The following is a 22,611-nucleotide window of genomic DNA, read 5'->3' as shown; positions in this document are numbered from 1 at the left end:
AATGGCAAAGATATAGCATCCCTTGTCCACAATGATTGGTACCAGAAGCGTTTCAGTCTTGATTTTTTTTCACAGTGTTCATATTTGTATGTATATAATGAGATATCATTGGGATGGAACCCAAGGCTAAATAATTTATGTTTCATATATACTTTTACAAATAGAGTAAAGGTAATTTATGCTATATTTTTAATAATTTTTTACAAAAAAGGGGTTTCATATTGATGCTCAAAAACTTTTGGATTTTGGAGCACATTTAAATTTTGCAGCATACTGGATTTTTGGATTAGGATACTCAACCTATCTATTCACATATAAATTATATGTACATATATACATTTACTATTCAGTTCTAGGAAAGATACTGATTTTCAACTCTCTAGGAAAGTAATCTGGTGACATCAAGTTCTTTAAAAACTGTAAGACTTCTTTTTAAGCATTTAAGGTGTGTTTTGTGACAAGGTACTAACAGTTTTAGGATTTAATTAAGAAGTTTTTTTTTATTAGAAGGACACTGGGGAATTCCAGAACTAAATAAAAACAACCAAGTGTCAAAAAGATCAGAGATCCACACAATTTCAGAAAAAGTCAACATCAGGAATCCTGCAGACTTTTTGGGTTCCATCTAGTTCCAGTCAAGGTCCACCAAGATAACTATATGTTCTAATTTCTAAATTTCCAAGAGAGGTCAAGCTTTAATTGTTTACCTTTATTATTGAGACAGCCAACAATGGATGGGACATCCAGTGATAGGGTATAGATAAAAAGAAACAAGGATATAACTGCACAGTCAACTCACTGCTATAGTTCTATACATTCATGTTTGGCTAGCCAATCACAACTCCAGGTGCTCACACACATACTACATATATGTGTATATGTTATGTGCATAGCCATAGATGCCATGACCTGCCACCACATAAATATTCCATGAATAATGGTAAGCTATGTCCCTACTGGTGTAATCTGAGCCTTGATTTCTGAATTGTTTCAGTTCCTAGAAGGACAATAATCTGCGACTAAGCTTTCTCACTGTGCACGCCAGAAAAGGAAAGGGATTCACTAAGCTCCTAACATCTCCCAGTATATCCAGTTAATGTGGCAGTGACTGCATCTCCCCTAACTAAGCAGTCAATCCAGTCCACACAGTCCTTCTTTCTCCCATTTGTCCCCTGGGGTTAACTGCCTAAATAACTGGTGTTAGTTTCCAATTTGTACAGCTACACTGTATTCCATGATGAACAAATTTCTTCCTTAGGTACTCAAGGGAAATGGGTGACACCAGTGAGTGAGGATGGTTAGAGTAGGTTAATTAGCTGTAATTCTTTTTATTTTATTTTTTAACTTTTATTTAGCAAATATAAATTTCCAAAGTACAGTGTATGGATTACAATGGTTTTTCCCCCCATAACTTCCCTCCCACCTGCATCCCTCCCATCTCCCACTCCCTCTCCCATTCCATTCACATCAAGATTCATTTTCAATTCTCTTTATATGCAGAAGATCAATTTAGTATATATTAAGTAAAGATTTCAACAGTTTGCACCCACACAGAACATAAAGTATAAAATACTGTTTGAGTACTACTTATAGCATTAATTCACATTGGACAACATATTAAGGACAGAGATCCTACAGGAGGAGTAAGTCCACAGTGACTCCTGTTGTTGACTTAACAAATTGACACTCTTGTTTATGGCATCAGTAATCTCCCTAGGCTCTTGTCATGAGTTGCCAAGGTTATTGAAGCCTTTTGAGTTCACCGACTTCGATCTTATTCTGACAGGGTCATAGTCAAAGTGGAAGTTCTCTCCTCCCTTCAGAGAAAGGTACCTCCTTCTTTGATGGCCCATTCTTTCTACTGGTATCTCACTGGCAGAGATCTTTCATTTAGGTCCTTTTTTTTTTTTTTTTTCCAGAGTGTCTTGGCTTTCCATGCCTAAAATACTCTCATGGGCTCTTCAGCCAGATCCAAATGCCTTAAGGGCTGATTCTGAGGCCAGAGTGCTATTCAGGACATCTGCCATTCTATGAGTCTGCTGTGTATCCCACTTCCCATGTTGGATCGTTCTCTCCCTTTTTTATTCTATCAGTTAGTATTAGCAGACACTAGTTTTGTTTGTGTGATCCCTTTGACTCTTAGACCTATCAGTATGATCAATTGTGAACTGAAATTGATCACTTTGACTGGTGAGATGTCACTGGTACATGCCACCTTGATGGGATTGATTTGGAATCCCCTGGCATATTTCTAACTCTACCGTTTGGGGCAAGTCAGCTTGAGCATGTAATTCTTAGTGACATCAGTCCCCCCTTATTCCCTGATTTCTAATATAATATTCTAACTACAGGGCAACAGTGCCTTATTTTGAACACTGGTCCGGAATCTAATCAGTGTACTGAAAAGCAGCTATGCCGTCAAGTAGAAGATGCTCTGTGAGATTGCAGAGCTAAGTCTTTAGAGGACATTCTATCACATCATAAGGTAGATTGCCTAATTAACAGGGAAGATAAAATAGTGCATTGCATTTGAATGAGGCCACTGAGTTCATTTATGCTTTTTTTTTTTCAAGAAAGAACTTCTGAGATCAATCTCATTCACAATAACTACAAAAACAGTTAAATACCTTGGAATAAATTTGACTAAGGAGGTCAAAGACCTCTTTGATGAAAATTATAAAACATTAATAGAAGAAATAAAAAATGGAAAAATCTTAGATGTTAATGAGCAGGAAGAATCAATATCATCAACATGTCCATACTACCAAAAGCAATTTAGATTCAGTGGGGTCCCAATCAAAATACCAAAGGCATTCTTCTCAGATCTAGAAAAAAACAATGTTAAAATTCCTATAGAAACAAAAGAGACCCCAAAGAGCTAAAACAATCTTATACAACAACAAACAAACCTGGAGGCATCATAATAGCAGATTTTAAGACATAATACAAAGCAGTTATAATGAAAACAGCCTGGTACTGGCAACAAAAACAGATGTGTAGACAAATGGAACAAAACAAAACTCCAGAAATCAATCCATGCATCTACAAGCAATTTATCTATGACAAAGGAGCTAAAATCAATCCCTGGAGCAAGTATAGTCTCTAACAAATGTTTCTGGGAAAACTGGATCTCCAATTGTAGATGTATGAAACAAGACCCCTAGTTTATACCTTACACAAAAATCCAATGAAAATGGATCAAATACCTAAATCTATGACCTGATATCATTGTGGAAAACCTTCAAGTCATTGGCAAAGGCAAAGACTTTTGGAAAAGACCCCAGAAGCAGAGGCAATTAAAGCCAAAACTGACAAATCAGATTATTACATCAAGCTGAGAAGCTTCTGCACTGCAAAAGAAACACTCAGTAAAATGAAGAGACAGCAAAGAGAATGGGAGAAAATATTTGCAATTTATGCAACTGATAAAGAATATTCAGAATCTTTAAAGAGTTCAAAAATGTCAACAATAGCTAAACAAATAATCTACTTAAGAAGTGGGCAAAGGACTTCAATTGGCATTTTTAAAAAGAGGGAATTCAATTGGACAAAAGACTCAAAAAAATGCTCAAGATCACTAGCCTTCAGAGAAATGCAAATCAAAACCACAACGAGGTTTCACCTCATCCTAGTTAGAATGACTCTCATCAAGAAACAACAAATGCTGGTGATGATGTGGGGGAAAGTTAACCCTAGTCACCCATTGATGGGAATGTAATCTGGTGCAGCCACCACGGAGAGAGTATGGAAATACCTCAGAAAGCTGAATGCAGACCTACCATATGACCCAGCCATCCCACTCCTGGGAATTTACCCAAAGGATAAGAAATCAGAATTTGAAAGAGTTATCTGTTCCCCCATGTTCATTGCAGCTCAATTCACAATAGCTAAGATATGGAATCAACCCAGATGTCCATCAACTGATGACTGGATAAAAAAATTATGGCACATATACACTATGGAATACTACTCAGTGGTAAAAACAAACTAACAAACAAACAAAAACCCGAAAGCCTGTCTTTTGCAACAAAACAGATGCAACTGGAAACTATTATACTTAGTAAAATTAGCCAGTCCCATAGACAAATATTTTATGTTTTCCCTGATCTATGGTAACAGAATACCTAAAATGTAATATATAGGAACAAAATTAACATTTTGAGATTTGATGATTATTTACAGCCCTTGTTTCCACTGTTGAGGAACAGTTCTTTTTTCCTCATACTACTTGTTGAATTCTTAACTTACTGTAAAGTTTGTAAAATTAAGAGTGGGAATAGGAGAGAGAGGAGGAAGTGTGGGAGTGCAGATGGGACAGAGGGTGGGGTGGTAAAAATCATTATGTTCTTAAATTTGTATATATGAAATGCATGAAGTTTTTATACATTAAAAAATTTAAAAAATTCCCTTTGATTAGAATAAAAAGATTGTTCATGAAGCATTCAGAAACTGTGTAATAGTCATTTCTGACAGTGGCATGACCAGGAGGAGGTAGAAAAAGTAAAGGCTGTTCATTCCATCATGGAATCAACTAAATAGAACCCAAAAAGGGACAGGTCTGCTTGCTATATCAGAAACATGAGCAGGTCTCTAAAGCTGATGGATTGAACATTAGCTATTGTAGCGTGATGAAATACATAGAATTAAAATGTTATGAAGGAGGAATGATCAAAAGGAGGATCAGATAAGAGCAGTTATAAGGAGGCAGCATTGTGTGGATAGCACAACAAACCTATGAATAAGGAGATAGAATCATGGAAGTCATAGTTATTCTGCCTGGAACAGAGAAACAATTTCAAAATTTTGACTGTGGATACGGTAGAAGGCTTTTGCTGTTTGGCTAAGGATTTCAGATTTTAAAACATTCTTTAAGTATCAAACATATTTTTCAAATAAATTTAATTATAAGTCTCTTAACTGAGACTTTTTCTTCCAACCACATAGAAAATAGGGAGTAGATTTAATCTCCCACTTAAAAATAACTTTAAAAAAATGCACAAGGTATATGATACAATAGGTTCAGGCAATTTTTCATAAACAGAAAAAACAACAATGCTCCCTGAGAGAAAGCAAACAAACATGAATCCCCTGACTGCCTCTAGTTTATTGCCTGAAAGATTTGTTTGCAGGATAGAGCACACAAAGTTTTCAGACCATCCCCAATGACATACTAAGTTAAGGAAATGATACTGGTACTCTGCAGTGGCTAAGATAGCTAGAGTTCAAGGAGCAAAGTTAATGGAAAAGGAGAGCACTGCTCCAAGCATGCGAAGGAGCACTAGAGGTTCCCTGAAAAATCTTCAGCAGAGTTGGTATCTGCGCTATGTTAAATAAATTCAAGAACTTTCCATTTTTTTTTTTCCATTTCGTCCAGAATCACATATACATAGGTTCTGTACAGGAGCCAGGAGCTTCTTCTGGGTCTCCCAAGCCAGTGCAGGGGTCCAAGGATTTGGGCCATCTTCTACTGTTTTGTTAGGCTTTAGCAGAAAGCTGGATCGGAAGTGAAGCAGCTGGGACTTGAACCAGTGCACATAATGGGATGTCAGCACTGCAGGTGGCAGCTTTACCCGCTATGCCACCTCGCTAGCCCCTCCAGGAGCTTCTTCTAGGTCTCCCACACGGGTGCAGGGGCCCAATCACTTGGGCCATCTTCTACTGCTTTCCCAGGCCATAGCAGAGAGCTGGATTGGAAGAGGAGCAGCTAGGACATGAACCAGCGCCCATATGGGATGCCCATGCTGCAGGCGGAGGCTTAGCCCTCTATACCACAGCCAGCCTCACAATTTATTCTTTTTTTTTAAAAAAAAAGATTTTTTAAAAAAAATTTACATGAAAGACAAAGTTACAGAGAGAGGTAGAGACAGAGAGAGAGGTCTTCCATCCGCTGGTTCACTCCCCAGATGACCGCAACGGCTGGAGCTGTGCCAATCCAAAGCCAGGAGCCAGGAGCTTCTTTAGGGTCTCCCACACAGGTGTAGGGACCCAAGGACTTGGGCCATCTTCTACAGTTATCCCAGGTCATAGCAGAGAGCTGGATCGGAAGTGGAGCAGCTGGGACTAGAACCGGTGCCCATATGGAATGCTGGCACTTCAGGCCAGGGTGTCAACCCACTGCGTCACAGCGTCAGCAAACCACCCCCCCCCCCCCACACACACAATTTATTCTTAACAAGACATATTAGGTATACCCATTTGGAGACTTGAAACAAATACTTAGAAAGGTTAAGTGATAATCCTAAGGGAGCATTATCAGAAAATGAAAAGGATAAAAACTGAAAAATAACATGGGTTTGATATTTGAGGTTCACTTTCACTTTAGAATTATCAATTTTAAGGAAGCATCTAAAGGGAAGACATTATATAGATAATAGGTGAACTTTTCCCATGACAGTTAAAAGAAAAAGGAAAGAGAAAAATAGAGTACTTTCCCTATAGAAAGATTGTCAAAGCTATCATTCATGACGGTTAATTTTGTTTTTTTGTGTTTTTTTTTTTTGGTCTGGACTTCGACTGGGTTAAAATATACCTAGATAGTTGATCAACCATTATTCTGGGTGTGTCTGTGAGGGATGAGATAAACACTGAGTTTGCAGACTGGGTAAAACAGACTACTATCCCTCACAAAAAGGCTCACCCTGAGAATAAGAATCCACCTGACTAGCTGCTCAGAGCTGGGACACTGATCTTCTGACTCCATCTGAAAATTGGCCCCTCTTGGGTTTCTATTCTGCCAGCTTTCCAACTATTAGTTAGCAGTTCTTCTGGTTCTCATACCTTCAGACTCAGACTAGAACTACACATTGTCATGCCTATGTTCCTATTTTGCCAAATGCAACTTCTGGGGTGTCTCGGCCATCATAACCATGTATCACATCTGTATCTGTATCTTTATCTATATATCAATCTCTCCACATCTCTTTCTATATAGAGACAAAATTATATGTATATACTTAATATATATATATGTATATACATATACATGTATACATAGCATGCATAGATCAATCAATCAGTCTACACACATACATACTTCTGCGTCTGTTTCTCTGGAGAACTTTGGCTACTAGGTCATCTTAGGGCAGATTTCCCACAGTTGAGAAGTAGTGTAGCGGTGTCTAGGAATATCAATGTATTCTTTACATGTCTTACTAGATTGCAACTCAGTCTACCATTTGACTCGAACTGGGAAATTGAAAAATGGATATGTAATCCTACTTAAGTCTATTTTATATGCTATAAGAAACGATGCATTTTTTTTGACAGGCAGAGTTAGACAGTGAGAGAGAGAGAGACAGAGAGAAAGGTCTTCTTTCCATTGGTTCACCCCCGAAATGGCCGCTACAGCTGGCACACTATGGCTGGCACACTACGGCCAGCACGCTGCGCCAATCCGAAGTCAGGAGCAAGGCGCTTCCTCCTGGTCTCCCATGCAGGTGCAGGGCCCAAGCACTTGGGCCATCCTCCACTGCCTTCCTGGGCCACAGCAGAGAGCTGGACTGGAAGAGGAGCAACTGGGACAGAATCCAGTACCCCAACCAGGTCTATAACCTGGGGTGCCAGCGCGACAGGCAGATGATTAACCAAGTGAGCTATGGCGCCAGCCAGAAGTGATGCATTTTTAAAATTTGGAATTGTTTTAAATATGTACATATCTGGGGCCAGCGCTGTGGCACAGCAGGTTAAAGCCCTGGCCTGAAGCACCGGCATCCCATATGGGCACTGGTTCTAATCCCAGCTGCTCCTCTTACAATCCAGCTCGCTGCTGTGGCCTGAAGTAGCAGTGGAAGATAGCCCTCCCCCAAAAAGGTAGCAAAAGCTTAAGTGAGTAAACATGTCTCTCATTTAAAATTCTCCCAAAAGGTAAAACCCAAGTTCCTGCTTGCAAAAGCAGATACATTAAGTTCCCATGGGTTAAATACAACAAATTCATCAACACAAGCCCAAAAGAAACTTTCATCAAAATGACAAAGATTTGGGTCTATCACTGTGGTGTAGTAGAATGGGCCTCCACCTGTGGCACTGGCATCCCATATGGGCATGGGTTCAAGACCTGGCTGCTCCTCTTCCAAAGCAGTTCTCTGCTATAGCCTGAGAAAGAGTAGAGGATGGCCCAAGTGCTTGGGCCACTGTACCCACCTGGAAGACACAGATTAAGCTCTTGATTGGGCTTCAATCGTGTGTATTTTACTTAAGTAAGCCACACTTTCAAGAAACTTGTTCATTTCTTTTTGATGCGCCTATTCTAACAAATCTGTAACTACAGGCTCATTTTATATTTAATCATCATTCATCATTCCTTTCAATTCTTTAAATGCTAAGGGTTAGTAACAAGTCAAGCAGGCAATTAGTAAGGTTCCATAAATACAAATTATGTGTAAATAAACAAATATACAGTAATATCATGCCAACTATTCCTCAACTATACAGCCAAGTTAATTTTAAGGCTGTCGTATTATTACAAAGCTGTTCTGTGAATCACACCCATAGTATTCACAAAGGTAACACACTCAGTTAAGAATACGGATCTAGATTTATGTAGAAACAAAGTGAGATGTTTGGTTTCACTCCATGGGGAAAGCCATTATCTTCCTGAAATCAGAAATCTGAAGTAAACGAGATTCTTTTGTAATAGGGGACGTTATGCTGCATCTTGGCCAATGTAAAAAGGCAATGGTCCCTTTCCCTAAATATTCATATCATTTGTGTAGTGTAAACAACTACTTGAAAAACACAGGCAATGTGTTTTTCCCAGTTGTGAGAATAGTACAAAAGCAATACTCCTAATTCTTGATGGCTTATCAGGGAAAGAAAGGTCTCAAGGCAAGTGAGAAAAAATATTCTTTCTAAGACATACATAGGACATCCTAAGTGCTTCAGGGTCAGTTAAATTATATGGTAATGGATCAAGAGAATATACAAGCTTACAGGACCATATACATTAAGGGGTTTGTCTACAGTTTTTTGAAAAGAAAAATCTTATTTATTTAAATTCTTTTTATACTAAAATTCATACAAACTAACATTTATACAATATAGTAAGCAATGAAATAAAGCAGTAAAGGCTAAAGCAATGCTTGCCAAGTCTATTTAATAGTTTAATAATAACTATATTATTCTCTTAATATTCTTTTTTTGAGGAATTTCTCACCCTCTCCTAACTTCCCCAAAGTATGTTAAGCAAAAACATAAATAGCCACAGCAGAATAAATAGTACAGTTAAAAAAGAGATGGGAGCAAAACAGAATAATTTTCAGGTCATAAAAATCCATCCCAGTAACTGGAAAAGAAAATATATTAGGATATAAACGTCCAGTGCTTGGATTATTCCTAAAAAGCACTTTTAAGGTTCTGGCTACAGTTCCTGTCTTTCTAGAACAAAACCTGTGATAAAACCAGTCACTTGCCCCAATCTGCCCTTGAGGCCTGTTGGTTGAAGTTTGCCAGACCTGAGAGCCCAGGCTACCCCCACTTCCTGCCACGGACCGGAGATGCCCCTTAGCATTCCATGTAGATCTGTCATTCCTTCTCAGGAAGCAGAGCGCGATACAGTCCTTTCCAGATCTGATTTCCATCAAACAGCTCTTGAGTTTGTTACTGTGACAAGTCAATATTTTTTTCTTCCATAATTATTCCCACTTAAATTTCTTCCTTTCTTGGAATTGTATCAGGTTATTAAGGTATCCAAAGTGCAGTGAAGTATTCAGTGTCACATTTAGAAAGAAAAATGTGTATAGAATGGGGGGATGGGGAAATGAATCATAACTCAGGACAGATATTTTTCAGGGGCACTTACCTTTATTTTAGACTGTTATTTAATGGGTCATTTTAATATAAATTTTCTTCCTCATTTTAATCTTGAAATTGTCATTTTCTATATGCACATCAAATGGATCCAATGAAGGCAACATCTTGGTATCCATTTCCAACCACAGAGTGAATATCAATATTCCTATCTATAAACCTTCCAGTTATGGGTGTGAGAAGTCAGTGCAATCTTGGAATCATTTATTCTATCCCATTGACATAAAAATGAATAAACATAGATCATAAAATCATAAAATATAACTAGATGTCAACATTAAACAGCAAAAGATGTCAACAGTACAATAATCATTACTCATTAAGCAATTTTTCAATTTATTTAATAAAGTTTAACTTACCCTATGAGGCTGCTTAGTTTTCTTATTCGGAGCTGATATAGATAAAAATTAAGAATATAAATTTAATGATGACACAAATTAATGCAATCTTTAATTTAAAAAAAAATAGAGACATAAAGGAGTGAGCTAGCTGGCTGACAGCAAACATAGACAGAGGAACTGAGTTACCACAAGCAATGAAAGGGCATCAAGTAGCAAATGTTGCTGAGCCTACAACTTGTGCTTCTGTCTCTTAGAGATTAATGAGATCCTTTCAATTGCTAAACTATACAGTGTTCTGTTCTTATGAGATTCCTATCTCAGTTGGTACCATGGGAGGCTTTCAATTAACTTCCCTTACTGTGGAGGCACTTGGTGATGGGTTTGGTGGTGGTGGTGATGAGAGATTTGATCCTTGCATCAAGAAGGCAACCTCTTTTTAGAATTTAGAAGAATAAAATGGGTTGAACATATGGGTGTATTACTTTTAGTAGCTTCCCAAGTAAGCCAAGAAGAATTACAGAATTTTATTAGGGATCATCCAATAGAGCCTAAACCATGCCCTGTATCTATGTTCTAAGAAGTAAAGACAACTGAACACCTACCTAAATCTCTAATTCATACTATCTAGGGTAACAGATAAGATTTTCATGTAATACTTTTGAGCTCACAAATATATTCATGAGAATTAATATTAAGAACTGCCAAGTAACTCTCTTACTTCACTTACAATGTATAAAAATAATTTCTTAAATTATAATCCTTAGGGTCAAGGAATGTCACATTTGGCTGGTCCATTCTGAAAACATGATCCATGAGGAACAGTGAGTCAAAGGGACATGGGTCAGATGGACTATTTCTAATATTGTAAAACTAAAGTGAAGCAATTACTTTCACTTTGGTTAATACTCTCTAATACAAAAGAATGACTGTGAGTGATTTACTTCTATTATGAGCCTAGGCATTGAAGGCCACACATTTTTTAACCACAAGCTTTATGCATACCATATGAGCATACTTGTAATGCTTCTTGATTTACTCTTCTCTCCCTGAAACACCTGACCACAGATCATAAATATATTTATAGATTTTTGAATCTTACAGAAAACACATTTTCTAGTGATAGCAGATTTACCTCTCTTCAACAGTGGGGAAGATTATACTGTTAACATACATACATATACAATCCCAGTATAACACACATACATACATTTATATATCTATATATACATATATATACAATCCCTAATTTGAAAATCCTAAATACAAAATATTAAAATGTTTTGAGCACTAATATGATGCCACAGGTGGAAAATTCCACTACTCATCTTGTATGGTGGGTCTCAGTCAAAACACACTGTTTAGTTAGCATTCTTACGGGAAAAATGACCCTCCATACCCTCTTCAGCTGTATGCCCAGTTCCCTCAGGCAAGCATATCCATAAAGGCTAACACCATGGCACTTGTGCAGGCCAGACATCCCATAATGACCCACAAGGGGTCAAAAACTACATGTATTACCCACTGTTTTTCTGTTTATTCTCTGCTCTATGATGAAAATATGTTGAAAACATTAAAAGGCCTGAAGTTATCTTACATGTCAACTTGAGAAAATAAGAACAGCATGTATGTCTACATGTAGCACAGAAAATCAAGCTTTTGGAGAAACTGGACAGCAGTTTAAGTGTGAAAGATCTTACAGCCAAGTACGGTATTGGAATGAATACTACACGACTTAAAGAAGTAGATGATAAACTACTAGCATTTTATGCTGAAACTAATGAAGTTAATGCAAAATAGAAAACCACTACACACCGCTAATAAATGAAGATCTCAATTGTACAATGAAAGGGTGGGCCTTTTGGCATGGTAGGGAATGCATGCTACTAAACTGTATATTAACAAGCAAACATCTATCACAATGAACTGAAATGAAAGGAACTGTGAATGTTCCAGAGGCTGGCTGCAGAAATTTAAAACATGAAATGGCATTTACATTTTCAGAGATCTTCTATGATATCACAAAATGGAAGTTAAATCTATTGATGAGTTTGCTAAGGTTAATACTGATGAAAATCTGAGGCCAGAACAAGTCTATAACGCTGATTTGGCATTAATACCCCAGAAAGACTTTCTCTAGCTGATGAGATAGCCCCTATGGAAATTAAGGATGTCAAAGACAAAACAACTGTTCTGACATTTGCTAATGTAGCAGGCAAGCATAAGTGTAAACTTGATGTGATAGGCAAAAGCTTGTGTCCTTGCTGTTTTAAAGGAATTAATGTCCTACCAGTCCATTATTACACTATCAAAAAGGCATGGTTCATCAGGGACATGTTTCTGGCTAGTTTCAGAAATACTTTGTATCACAGCTCAAGCTCACTGCAGGAAAGCTGAACTAAATGCTGCTTACAAGCTTCTTATTCCTTGACAACAATTTGGTTCATACTCTAGCTGAAATTCTCATCAACAATATTGTTTTTGCCATGTACTCTCCCCCAAATATGACTTTATTAATTCATCCAAGAGGCCAGAGTATCCTTAGATCAATAAAAAGTAATAAATACTTTCTTGAACAGTTTTATAGCAGCAATGAACAGGGGACATAGGTTTAAAGTTTTCAAAGAGGAATTTAGCATGAAGGAGTCAATATATGCTACAGCCAATGCTTGGAACATGGTGACCAAAGGCATAGTTTCACATGCCTGGTACACTCTCTGGACTGCAGCTAGGATCAGTGATAATGATGAACAGAACAGTGACTTTGAAGTGTTCTACACGTCAAGTGAGGAAAAAACTGTATCTGATTTCTAAACACAGGCAAAAAAAAAAACCCAAAAAACAAAAAAACCCAACAACCCAGAATCCAACAGTGAATGTAGAAGATATACAGAAGATACAGTGCATACAGAATAATGTCTTACCATCAGTTATGAGACTGCAGTTGTTCATTCTTTGATGGTGAAATAGATGAAATGTTTCTAAATCAACTCAAACCTAACAGTGACAACAAAGATGATGTGTCAACATGCAAAAAAAAATGTGTCTCAAGACAACCTGGCAAAAATGTATGATGGGCTCACTGAAGGACAAGAGTAGCATGATTACAACAGAACAAGGAATCAGATGTCAATTAATAAAAGACTTCTAAGACAAAAAAAATGTTGCTAATGAGTCAGATGATTCTAGAAGAAACATTTTAAAAAGCCATCCAGCAGAATACATCTCCTTCCCTAGAAGATCTACTTCCTGGTCAGGAAACTATTTCTGATGTTTCTTCTTACTGGAAGTAACAGTGTATTGTGACCCTTTATCAAAACACAGCATTGCAGGTGGAGACCGAAAGCCTGATGCTACATGTTGTTGCTGCTGTTGAACAGCTGATACAAGCACTCTGATGATGCCAGTGTGCTGTTAGCAGCTCTGAACACATTTTCACTGTATTCCTGGCACACCATATTCTGTACTGTTACATACTCAGATATGGATACAAGAAAACAACTGTGTATTGGTAGCACATACACTCAATCAGGAATGATGGTGATGCCATACAACCCAGATCATCCTCAGGCGTAGTTGAAACAGTACTTTCTGATGGGTTTCTTTGCTTTCTGATGGGTCAGGGCACACAGACTGCTTCCTATACAACGTTACTAATGATATTGTATAGAATCACCCTCTGGCTATATATATAAGTCTACATTAAAACTAATTTTATGTTTAAATTTGGATCCCATGCTTCCTTAAGTATAAGAAAATACTCTAAAATCTGAAAAAAAATTCTGAAATTCAAAACACTACCAGTCCCAAACATTTCAGATAAAGGCTACTCAACTTGCATGTACAAATTCTGCATATATATTATACTACTGTATCATTCTAAAAAATCTGAGAGATTGTGGTAAATGTGGTTTCTATTGTTACTAGGTTGATTTACAGCACAGAGAATGTCATAAATATATACAAGGTTTTATTTATTTTAAAATATTTTAAATTAATAAAAATAAATTTTAAAACCACTACCATATCCCACATATGAGATTAACTGGTAATGGCTTTGCTTTAAAAACTGAATGAGGGCCGGCGCCGCAGCTCAATAAGGTAATCCTCCGCCTTGCGGCCCGGGCACCCCGGGTTCTAGTCCCGGTCGAGGCGCCGGATTCTGTCCCGGTGCCCCTCTTCCAAGCCAGCTCTCTGCTGTGGCCCGGGTGTGCAGTAGAGGATGGCACAAGTGCTTGGGCCCTGCACCCCATGGGAGACCAGGATAAGCACCTGGCTCCTGCCTTCAGATCGGTGTGGTGCGCTGGCTGCAGCGCGCCAGCCACGCCAGCCATTGGAGGGTGAACCAATGGCAAAGGAAGACCTTTCTCTCTGTCTCTCTCTCTCACTGTCCACTCTGTCCAAAAAAAAAAAAAAAAAAAAAAAAAAAAAAAACTGAATGAGTATTGTAAACAATGGATATAAACAAGCTCAACTTTAGGAAGCTTAATCACTGATATGCTCTCACATTAAGTTATTGTTGCTAGACTCTTATCTCATTTTACAAAATTAAAATGCCTCCAGTATAAAGGAAAGAAAATCCAATACAGTTAAAAGGCATCCATGAAAAATTAAAATCAAAATCCTCATCTTTAAAGTGAAAATTAAGTTTACAAATTTAAACTTGGAAACATGAGAATTATAAAATTTAAAATTCTCATATGGACATTAACTGACTCTTATAAAGACAGCCTGACACAAAAATAACTAGCTGAGGATTGTTTTGCATTTAAACTCAGACACACTTATTACACTTTTCTAATGAAACTGGCATCTTCAATGAGTAAAATTACATTTGGGAAATACTTAACAATTTTTACTTCCTGACTCAAAAAGTTGCAGCCTTACTATTATACATATACAGATTTACATCAACAGTCTATATAAGCAAAACACACTAATTTTTCTCATCTATCACATTATCTAAAGAGCAACTCCCCTGTACCTCTTGTCTTCTTGCTTTTCATCTGGCCGAAGATTATCTATGAAATCTGGCAAAGACATATTAATTTGAAAAGTTATTTTGGATATTTTTAAAATGTCAATATAATTGGACAAAATTCTTAATTTACATACAATATAATAATGTTACATTGTGAAAAAGAAAAAATAACGTGGAGTACCGGCAGAGATTTCACTTTCACTTTAATTTTAAGGCCTAACAGTAATATTTGCAATCGCATGATTTCACTGGCTCCTTGGGGACATAAATCATGGAGAAGGAAGGAAAGTAAGAGGTCAGGGGATCACAGCTATCACAATTCCTAGGCCCACTTCAGGAAACATGGCCAGACCTGAAAGCAAATCTCATGAACATAATTCTTTGCCATAAAAGGCAGTTGTAAGCATGAGGAAAAAAAAGGCGGGGAGGTAGGGAGGGCAATCCAGAAAGTTACAGAAAAATAAGGACACAGAGTTAATAAAAAAAAAAAATCAGATGCTTGATACCGCTCCCTAAGAACTATGTGGATACTGCAGGTCACAAGCTGTTCTCGGGCATTCATGTGGAAACAGCAAAACCAGCCACCTCATCTTCAAGCACCAGACATATGGAGACCAGAAGACTCAACAAGAATCTGCATTAACATTCGAAACTCCCTGTAACTACCAACAAACTCTATTCTGCTTTAGACATCTCAGTTGTGTTTAAGAAACACATGTGGATAAATTAGAAAATTTCATTGAGCAACAATTATGATTTATGAATACATGAGCTGAAGAAACATTGTATGATTAAGTATTTTGATTATCTAATAAGCATTATAAGGGGAACTGAGAGTATATAAGCAGAACCTGTTTCAATTATCCATCATCAAAAGTTAAAGTCAAATTTCTTTGAGGGTATTATGCAAGTCATTTTAGAAATTACTTGACTACTAGCAAGCCTCCAGCACATGTGGGCTAGCTGTGACTCTGTGCATTCCTACAGTGTGTGCTGGAACATTCTCCAAACGGTTTGAGGCATTGCCCTGCTCCATCCAGAGCAAGGTTATTGAACTTTTCAGAACATGAAAAAAAAAAAAAAAGCACTTGACTATAACAATTCAAGTTTATCATTTTTAGGAAAATTTATAATAAAGTTCACCTAAAGCAAAGCAGAAACCTGATTTTACTACATTGATTTATAACTTCTGACTAGTTTGATAGTTAAGAGTTTGTTTTACTTCATAAACTTAAAAATACTTTTTAAAAAAGGGAGACCACTGTAAATCTGCCTTAGAGAATATCTTTTACCTTATGTAAGACAACCTACTAGCTTCAGGCTATATTAAAAGCATCTAAAATATATGCAGAAATCTGCTATTTTAAAATTGGCAGGGTAAATATAATCACTAGAAACAATAATTCCAAACTGAAAAAAATGATGTTAAATGTAGTAAAAGCCTAAATTTAAAAAGAATGAAATCTTGTCTTTTGCAACACAATGGATGCAACTGGAAACCATTATATTTAGTGAAATAAGCCAGTCTCAAAAAGACAAATACCATATGTTTGCTCTGATATGTTACAGTTAAAATAGAATACAAAAAATGCATTGGAATGAAGCAGACACATTGTTATATGACTATCATCTTAGCCCTTGTTTATACTCCTGTAGAACTGTGATCTTCCTACTTTTTACTTGTTAAATATTATGGCAAGCGGTGAATTAACTCTGTGATTACAGAGTGGATTAAAATTTTGTCTTTACAAAAATGAATGAAAAGAAAACAAGGGAGGGAAGGAGGGGCACTGAGGGCAGGAGTGGGGAGAAAGGGAAGTATGTTATCTTCTTAGGACTGTACCTATGAAGTACATGAAATGTTCTCTTTATACTAATTTTAAAACAACTTCAATGTGTTGATTAAATTGGTTTTATCTACAAATGTTTTAGTTCACTGCTCTTTAAATGAACAGAAGTAGAAGATACTTGAATTCAATTCCTGTCCCCTTAGAGGCATCCATGTCTATAAACAGTGTGCCAGAAGAATAATTAGTGATAAACAGGAGACACAAGTAACAGATCTCTGCCAAACAGCTCTATCATGTAAACAATGGAGCAATTAAAAATCCTTTTCTATTAAGAAAATGGGTCCTCAACAACATCTTTTACTTATATAAAAAAGCTATACAGTCTAATATATAAAGCCATTTTCTTTTAAACTAGTTTATAATCTAAGCTTTTCATTATTTTATATGCCTTTTGTGTTCTTTGTGCTCAAATCATTCCAACTCTGTTTTCTCACTTTTAGAATTATTGATATATTTATTTGAGTCACAAGTAGGAGAACCAACTTGTTTCCAAGTAATAATGTCTATGATGTTTGGCATGAACTGACTTACCAAAAAATGTAATATAAATGAGTCCAAGTAATTCTGATAGAGTTATGATACCCAGACCTGAAATCAGAAGAGGGCCATGTACTGGCATACACACTGCAAAAAAAAAGATATGTATATTAGAAATATATATAAAATAAGTTAATTTTAAAAATTAACACCAATAATATAAAACTATAAAGTCAGTAATTCTTTTTCTAGTGATCAAGAAGCAAATATTATGTTCTATACATGTTCATTATTATTAGCTCAGTCAGTGAAATGATTCCAAATTATTGCAGGAAAAAGAAAATCCCTACTTTGCATAACACATGCTTCATCACATCAAGACTAATGGAAAATAGTGTGTAAAGTAAAGGCTCCAACCGGTTGGAGGTTGGTTATTTTTAAAGTACTTCTAAAAATAAAAGCATACTAGCTTTTGCTACTACAACAATCAGCCCTGGAGCCATAAACAGTCAATATTCCTGAAACCATGTGGGAAGCATTATTCCCACTGGGGTGAAAATTAGAACTACAAAAAGAAAAGCTTACAACACCAAATGTTGGCAAATCTATAGAGAAACAGGAATTTTAATTCATTGGCAGTGGCAATGCAAAATGGCACAGCTATTTTGACACAGAGCTTGAGTGTTTATTATAAAACTTAACATACCTTAAACATATAATACATATATGATATATTAAAATTGGCAGATTTTCATTTTTTATTTAGGTTTGTACTACATTTTTTTAAAAAAACTTTTATTTAGTAAATATAATTTTCCAAAGTACAGTTTATGGATTACAATGGTTTCCCCCCCCCGCATAACTTCTCTCCCACACACACCCCTCCCATCTCCCGCTCCTTCTCCCATTCCATTGACATCAAAATTCATTTTCAATTCTCATCAGTTTGCACCCACACAGAACATAAAGTGTAAAGTACTGTTTGAGAACTAGTTATAGCATTAATTCACATTGGACAACACACTACCGACAGATCCCACATGAGGAGTACACAGTGACTCCTGTTCTCCTGTTGTTGACTTAACAATTTGACACTCTTGTTTATGGCATCAGAAATCTCCCTAGGCTCTAGTCATGAGTTGCCAAGGCTATGGAAGCCTTTTGAGTTTGCTGACTTCGATCTTATTTAGACAAAGTCATAGTCAAAGTGGAAGTTCTCTCCTCCCTTCAGAGAAAGGTACCTCCTTCTTTGATGACCTGTTCTTTCCACTGGGATCTCATTTGTAGAGATCTTTCACTTAGGATTTTTTTTTCGTTTGTTTGTTTGTTTGTTTGTTTTGCCAGGGTGTCTTGGCTTTCCATGCCTAAAATACTCTCATGGGCTCTTCAGCCAGATCTGAATGCCTTAAGGGCTGATTCTGAGGCCAGAGTGCTGGTTAGGACATCTGCTATTCTATGAGTCTGCTGTGTATCCCACTTCCATGTTGGATCATTCTCTCCCTTTTTTATTCTATCAGTTAGTATTAGCAGACACTAGTTTTGTTTGTGTGATCCCTTTGGCTCTTAGGCCTTAACAGTGTGATCAATTGTTAACTGAAATTGATCACTGCGACTAGTGAGATGGCATTGGTACATGCCACCTTGATGGAATTGTATTGGAATCCCCTGGCACATTTCTAACTCCACCATTTGGGGAAAGCCCGATTGAGCATGTCCCAAATTGTACATCTCCTCCCTCTCTTATTCTCACTCTTATATTTAACAGGGATCACTCTTCAGTTAAATTTCAACACCTAAGAATAAATATGTGTTAATTACAGAGTTCAACCAATAGTATTAACTAGAACAAAAAAAAATACTAAAAGGGATAAAGTATTAAATTGTACATCAACCGTCAGGACAGGCTTGTCTATTTAAGTTCAATTTTTTCAGTTTGGAATTAGCTTTATTGTTTCTAGTGATTATATTTATTCTGCCAATTTTAATACATATATGTATTATATGTTAATTGTTAATACACTTTTAATACATATATAATACATATAATTTAACATCCAATACTTGGATAAATCCTTGGGATTTATCAAGTACTCAAAAACGGTATTTACATAAAAACATGCCCTTTGGTATTAATAGTAGCTTTATTCACAGTCATAAAAATTGAAAGCCAGCAAGATGTTTTCTATTAGGGAATACATAAACAACTTTCAGTTCTAAAGATAATGAACTACCTCCTTCTTTGATGACCCATTCTTTCCACTGGGATCTCACTCACGGAGATCTTTCATTTAGGTTTTTTTTTTTTTTCCCCCCAGAGTGTCTTGGCTTTCCATGCCTGAAATAGTCTCATGGGCATTTCAGCCAGATCCGCATGCCTTAAGGGCTGATTCTGAGGCCAGAGTGCTGTTTAGGACATCTGCCATTCTATGGGTCTGCTGTGTATCTCACTTCCCATGTTGGATCATTCTCTCCCTTTTTGATTCTATCAGCTAGTATTTGCAGACACTATTCTTGTTTATGTGATCCCTTTGGTTCTTGTCCTATCATTATGATCAATTGTGAACAGAAATTGATCACTGGGACTAGTGAGATGGCATTGGTACATGCCACCTTGATGGGATTGAATTTGAATCCCCTGGTATGTTTCTAACTCCACCATTTGGGGCAAGTCAGCTTGAGCATCTCCTGAATTGCACATCTCTTCCCTCTCTTATTCCCACTCTTACATTTAACAGCGATCACTTTTCAGTTAAGTTTCAGCACTTAAGAAGAATTGTGTATTGATTACAGTATTCAACCAAAAGTATCAAGTAGAACAAACAAAAAAAATACTAAGAGGGATAACATATCAAGTTGCTCATCAACAGTCAGGGTGCGGGCTGATCAAGTCACTGTTTCTCATAGTGTTCATTTCACTTTAACAGGTTTCCTTTTTGGTGCTCAGTTAGTTGTCACCTATCAAGGAGAACAAGTGGTATTTGTCCCTTTGGGATTGGCTTATTTCACTCAGTGTAATGTTTTCCAAATTCCTAACAGGGATCACTTTTCAGTTAAAATTTAAACACCTAAGAACAATTGTGTGTTAATTACAGAGTTCAACCAATGGTACTAGAACAAAAAAAAATACTAAAATGGATAAAGTATTACATTGTACATCAACCATCAGGACAAGAGCTGATCAAGTCACTGTTTCTCACAGTGTCCATTTCATTTCAACAAGTTTCCCCTTTGGTGCTCAGTTAGTTGTCGCTGATCAGGGAGAACATAGGGTATTTGTCCCTTTGGGACTGGCTTAATTTACTCAGCATAATGTTTTCCAAATTCCTCCATCTTGTTGCAAATGACCGGGTTTCGTTGTTTTTGACTGCTGTATAGTATTCTATAGAGTACATGTCCCATAATTTCTTTATCCAGTCTAATGTTGATGGGCATTTGGGTTGGTTCCAGGTCTTAGCTAATGTGAATTGAGCTGCAATAAACATTAATGTGCAGACAGCTTGTTTGTTTGCCAATTTCATTTCCTTTGGGTAAATTCCAAGGACTGGGATGGCTGGGTTGAATGGTAGGGTTATATTCAGGTTTCTGAGGAATCTCCAGACTGACTTCCATAGTGGCTTAACCAATTTGCATTCCCACCAACAGTGGGTTGGTGTCCCTTTTTCCCCACATCCTCTCCAGCATCTATTGTTGGTAGATTTCTGAATGTGAGCCATTCTAACTGGGGTGAGGTGGAACCTCATTGTGGTTTTGATTTGCATTTCCCTGATTGCTAGTGATCTTGAACATTTTTTCATGTGTCTGTTGGCCATTTGGAATTCCTCTTTTGAAAAATGTCTATTGAGGTCCTTGGCCCATCTCTTAAGTGGGTTGTTTGTTTTGATGTTGTGGACCATGGCCTTGTCTAAATATGATCAGAGTCAGTGAACTCAAAAGGCCTCCATAGCCTTGGCAGCTCATGACAAGAGCCTAGGGTGATTACTGAGGCCATAAATAAGAGTGTCAATTTGTTAAGTCAACAACAGGAGTTACTGTGCACTTACTCCTCATGTAGGATCTTTGTCCTTAGTGTGCTGTACATTGAGATTTAATGCTATAACTAGTACTCAAACAGTATTTTTCACTTTATGTTTCTGTGTGGGAGCAAACTGTTGAAATCTTTACTTAATGTATGCTAAACTGATCTTCTGTATATAAAGAGAATCGAAAATGAATCTTGATGTGAATGGAAGGGGAGAGGGAGTGGGAAAGGGGAGGGTTGCGGGTGGGAGGGTCGTTATGGGGGGGAAGCCATTGTAATGCATAAATCGTACTTTGGAAATTTATATTCATTAAATAAAAGTTTTTAAAAAAAGATAATGAACTACCAAGCCATGAAAAGATAATAGAGAATATATATGTATTTCCTACTGAAACAAGGCAATTAGAAAAAGCTATATACTGTGTGACTCTAATCAAAAGACATTTCAGAAAATGCAAAATTTTCTGATGCAGTAAAAAGACCAGAGTGGCCAGGGGCTCGGGGATGAATAGGTGACACACACGGGATTTTTATGGCAGAAACTATTCTGTATTATACAATAATGGTGGATACATGTCATTATGCAATGTAACCCACACACATTAATTACAATACCCACAGACAGTCCTAGTGGAAATTATGACCTTTGGATGATAATGATATGTCAATGTTATTTCACGGGTTGAAATATATGTACCACTATGTAATGGGATGCTCAGAGAGTCTAGGGCTGTGTGAGATGTGTGGAGGGAGTGGCAGGAACTCTCTGTATTTTCCAATATCGTACAATGAACCCAAAACTGCTCTAAAAACATATAGTCTATATACTTAAAAGTGGAAAGTGCTCTGTTCAACAGAAATCCAAATCAGGACTATAGAAGTGACCCTTACCAGACATGCAGAGAACTAACCCAACCACAGCAAGCACAAAGCCCAGCAACTGAATGATCAAGATCGCAATGGTAAAGGAGGTCATTCCCAAAACTGGGGGAAGGAAAAGGAACAAAAGCACGTTAAGAAACAATCACTCTGACTTGCATTTTCTACAAATAGTATACAAACAGAAAAATATCTTATGACAAAAGACTGGTTACAGAGTTCACAGTCAGATATTAGATGCTTTTGCATGGATCTAAACTTTCC

At 37.0% G+C, this 22,611-nt stretch overlaps 1 protein-coding gene and 1 non-coding gene across 12 annotated transcripts in view; one reads left to right on the top strand and one right to left on the bottom strand.

Annotated features, from left to right (window-relative positions):
• The window catches only part of LOC103350560 (leukocyte surface antigen CD47), a 178,415-nt gene that overhangs the window by 100,961 nt on the left and 54,843 nt on the right, over positions 1–22,611 (bottom strand). For 4 of the 11 annotated variants that reach the window (XR_001794708.3, XM_008266989.4, XM_051819080.2 and 1 more), the window contains exons 6-9: positions 22,360–22,452; positions 17,505–17,597; positions 15,127–15,172; positions 10,164–10,195 (exon numbers count right to left, since the gene is read on the bottom strand). Coding sequence is in view for 5 of the 11 variants with exons in the window: in XM_008266989.4 (XP_008265211.2) it covers positions 10,186–10,195; positions 15,127–15,172; positions 17,505–17,597; positions 22,360–22,452 (242 nt within the window). In the remaining 6 variants the exon portion in view is untranslated. The other 7 variants (XR_011387854.1, XR_007908906.2, XR_001794707.3 and 4 more) reach the window with 3 other exon arrangements.
• Positions 16,059–16,191, top strand: LOC127483079 (small nucleolar RNA SNORA9). Its single transcript, XR_007909045.1, has one exon. It is a non-coding gene; the product is annotated as a small nucleolar RNA SNORA9 (small nucleolar RNA).

The sequence above is a fragment of the Oryctolagus cuniculus genome, chromosome 4 (genome assembly GCF_964237555.1).
Source record: "Oryctolagus cuniculus chromosome 4, mOryCun1.1, whole genome shotgun sequence".
NCBI classification, from domain to species: domain Eukaryota; kingdom Metazoa; phylum Chordata; class Mammalia; order Lagomorpha; family Leporidae; genus Oryctolagus; species Oryctolagus cuniculus.
Note: the sequence above shows the minus strand (reverse complement) of the source record. Positions and strands in the feature narration are given on the sequence as shown.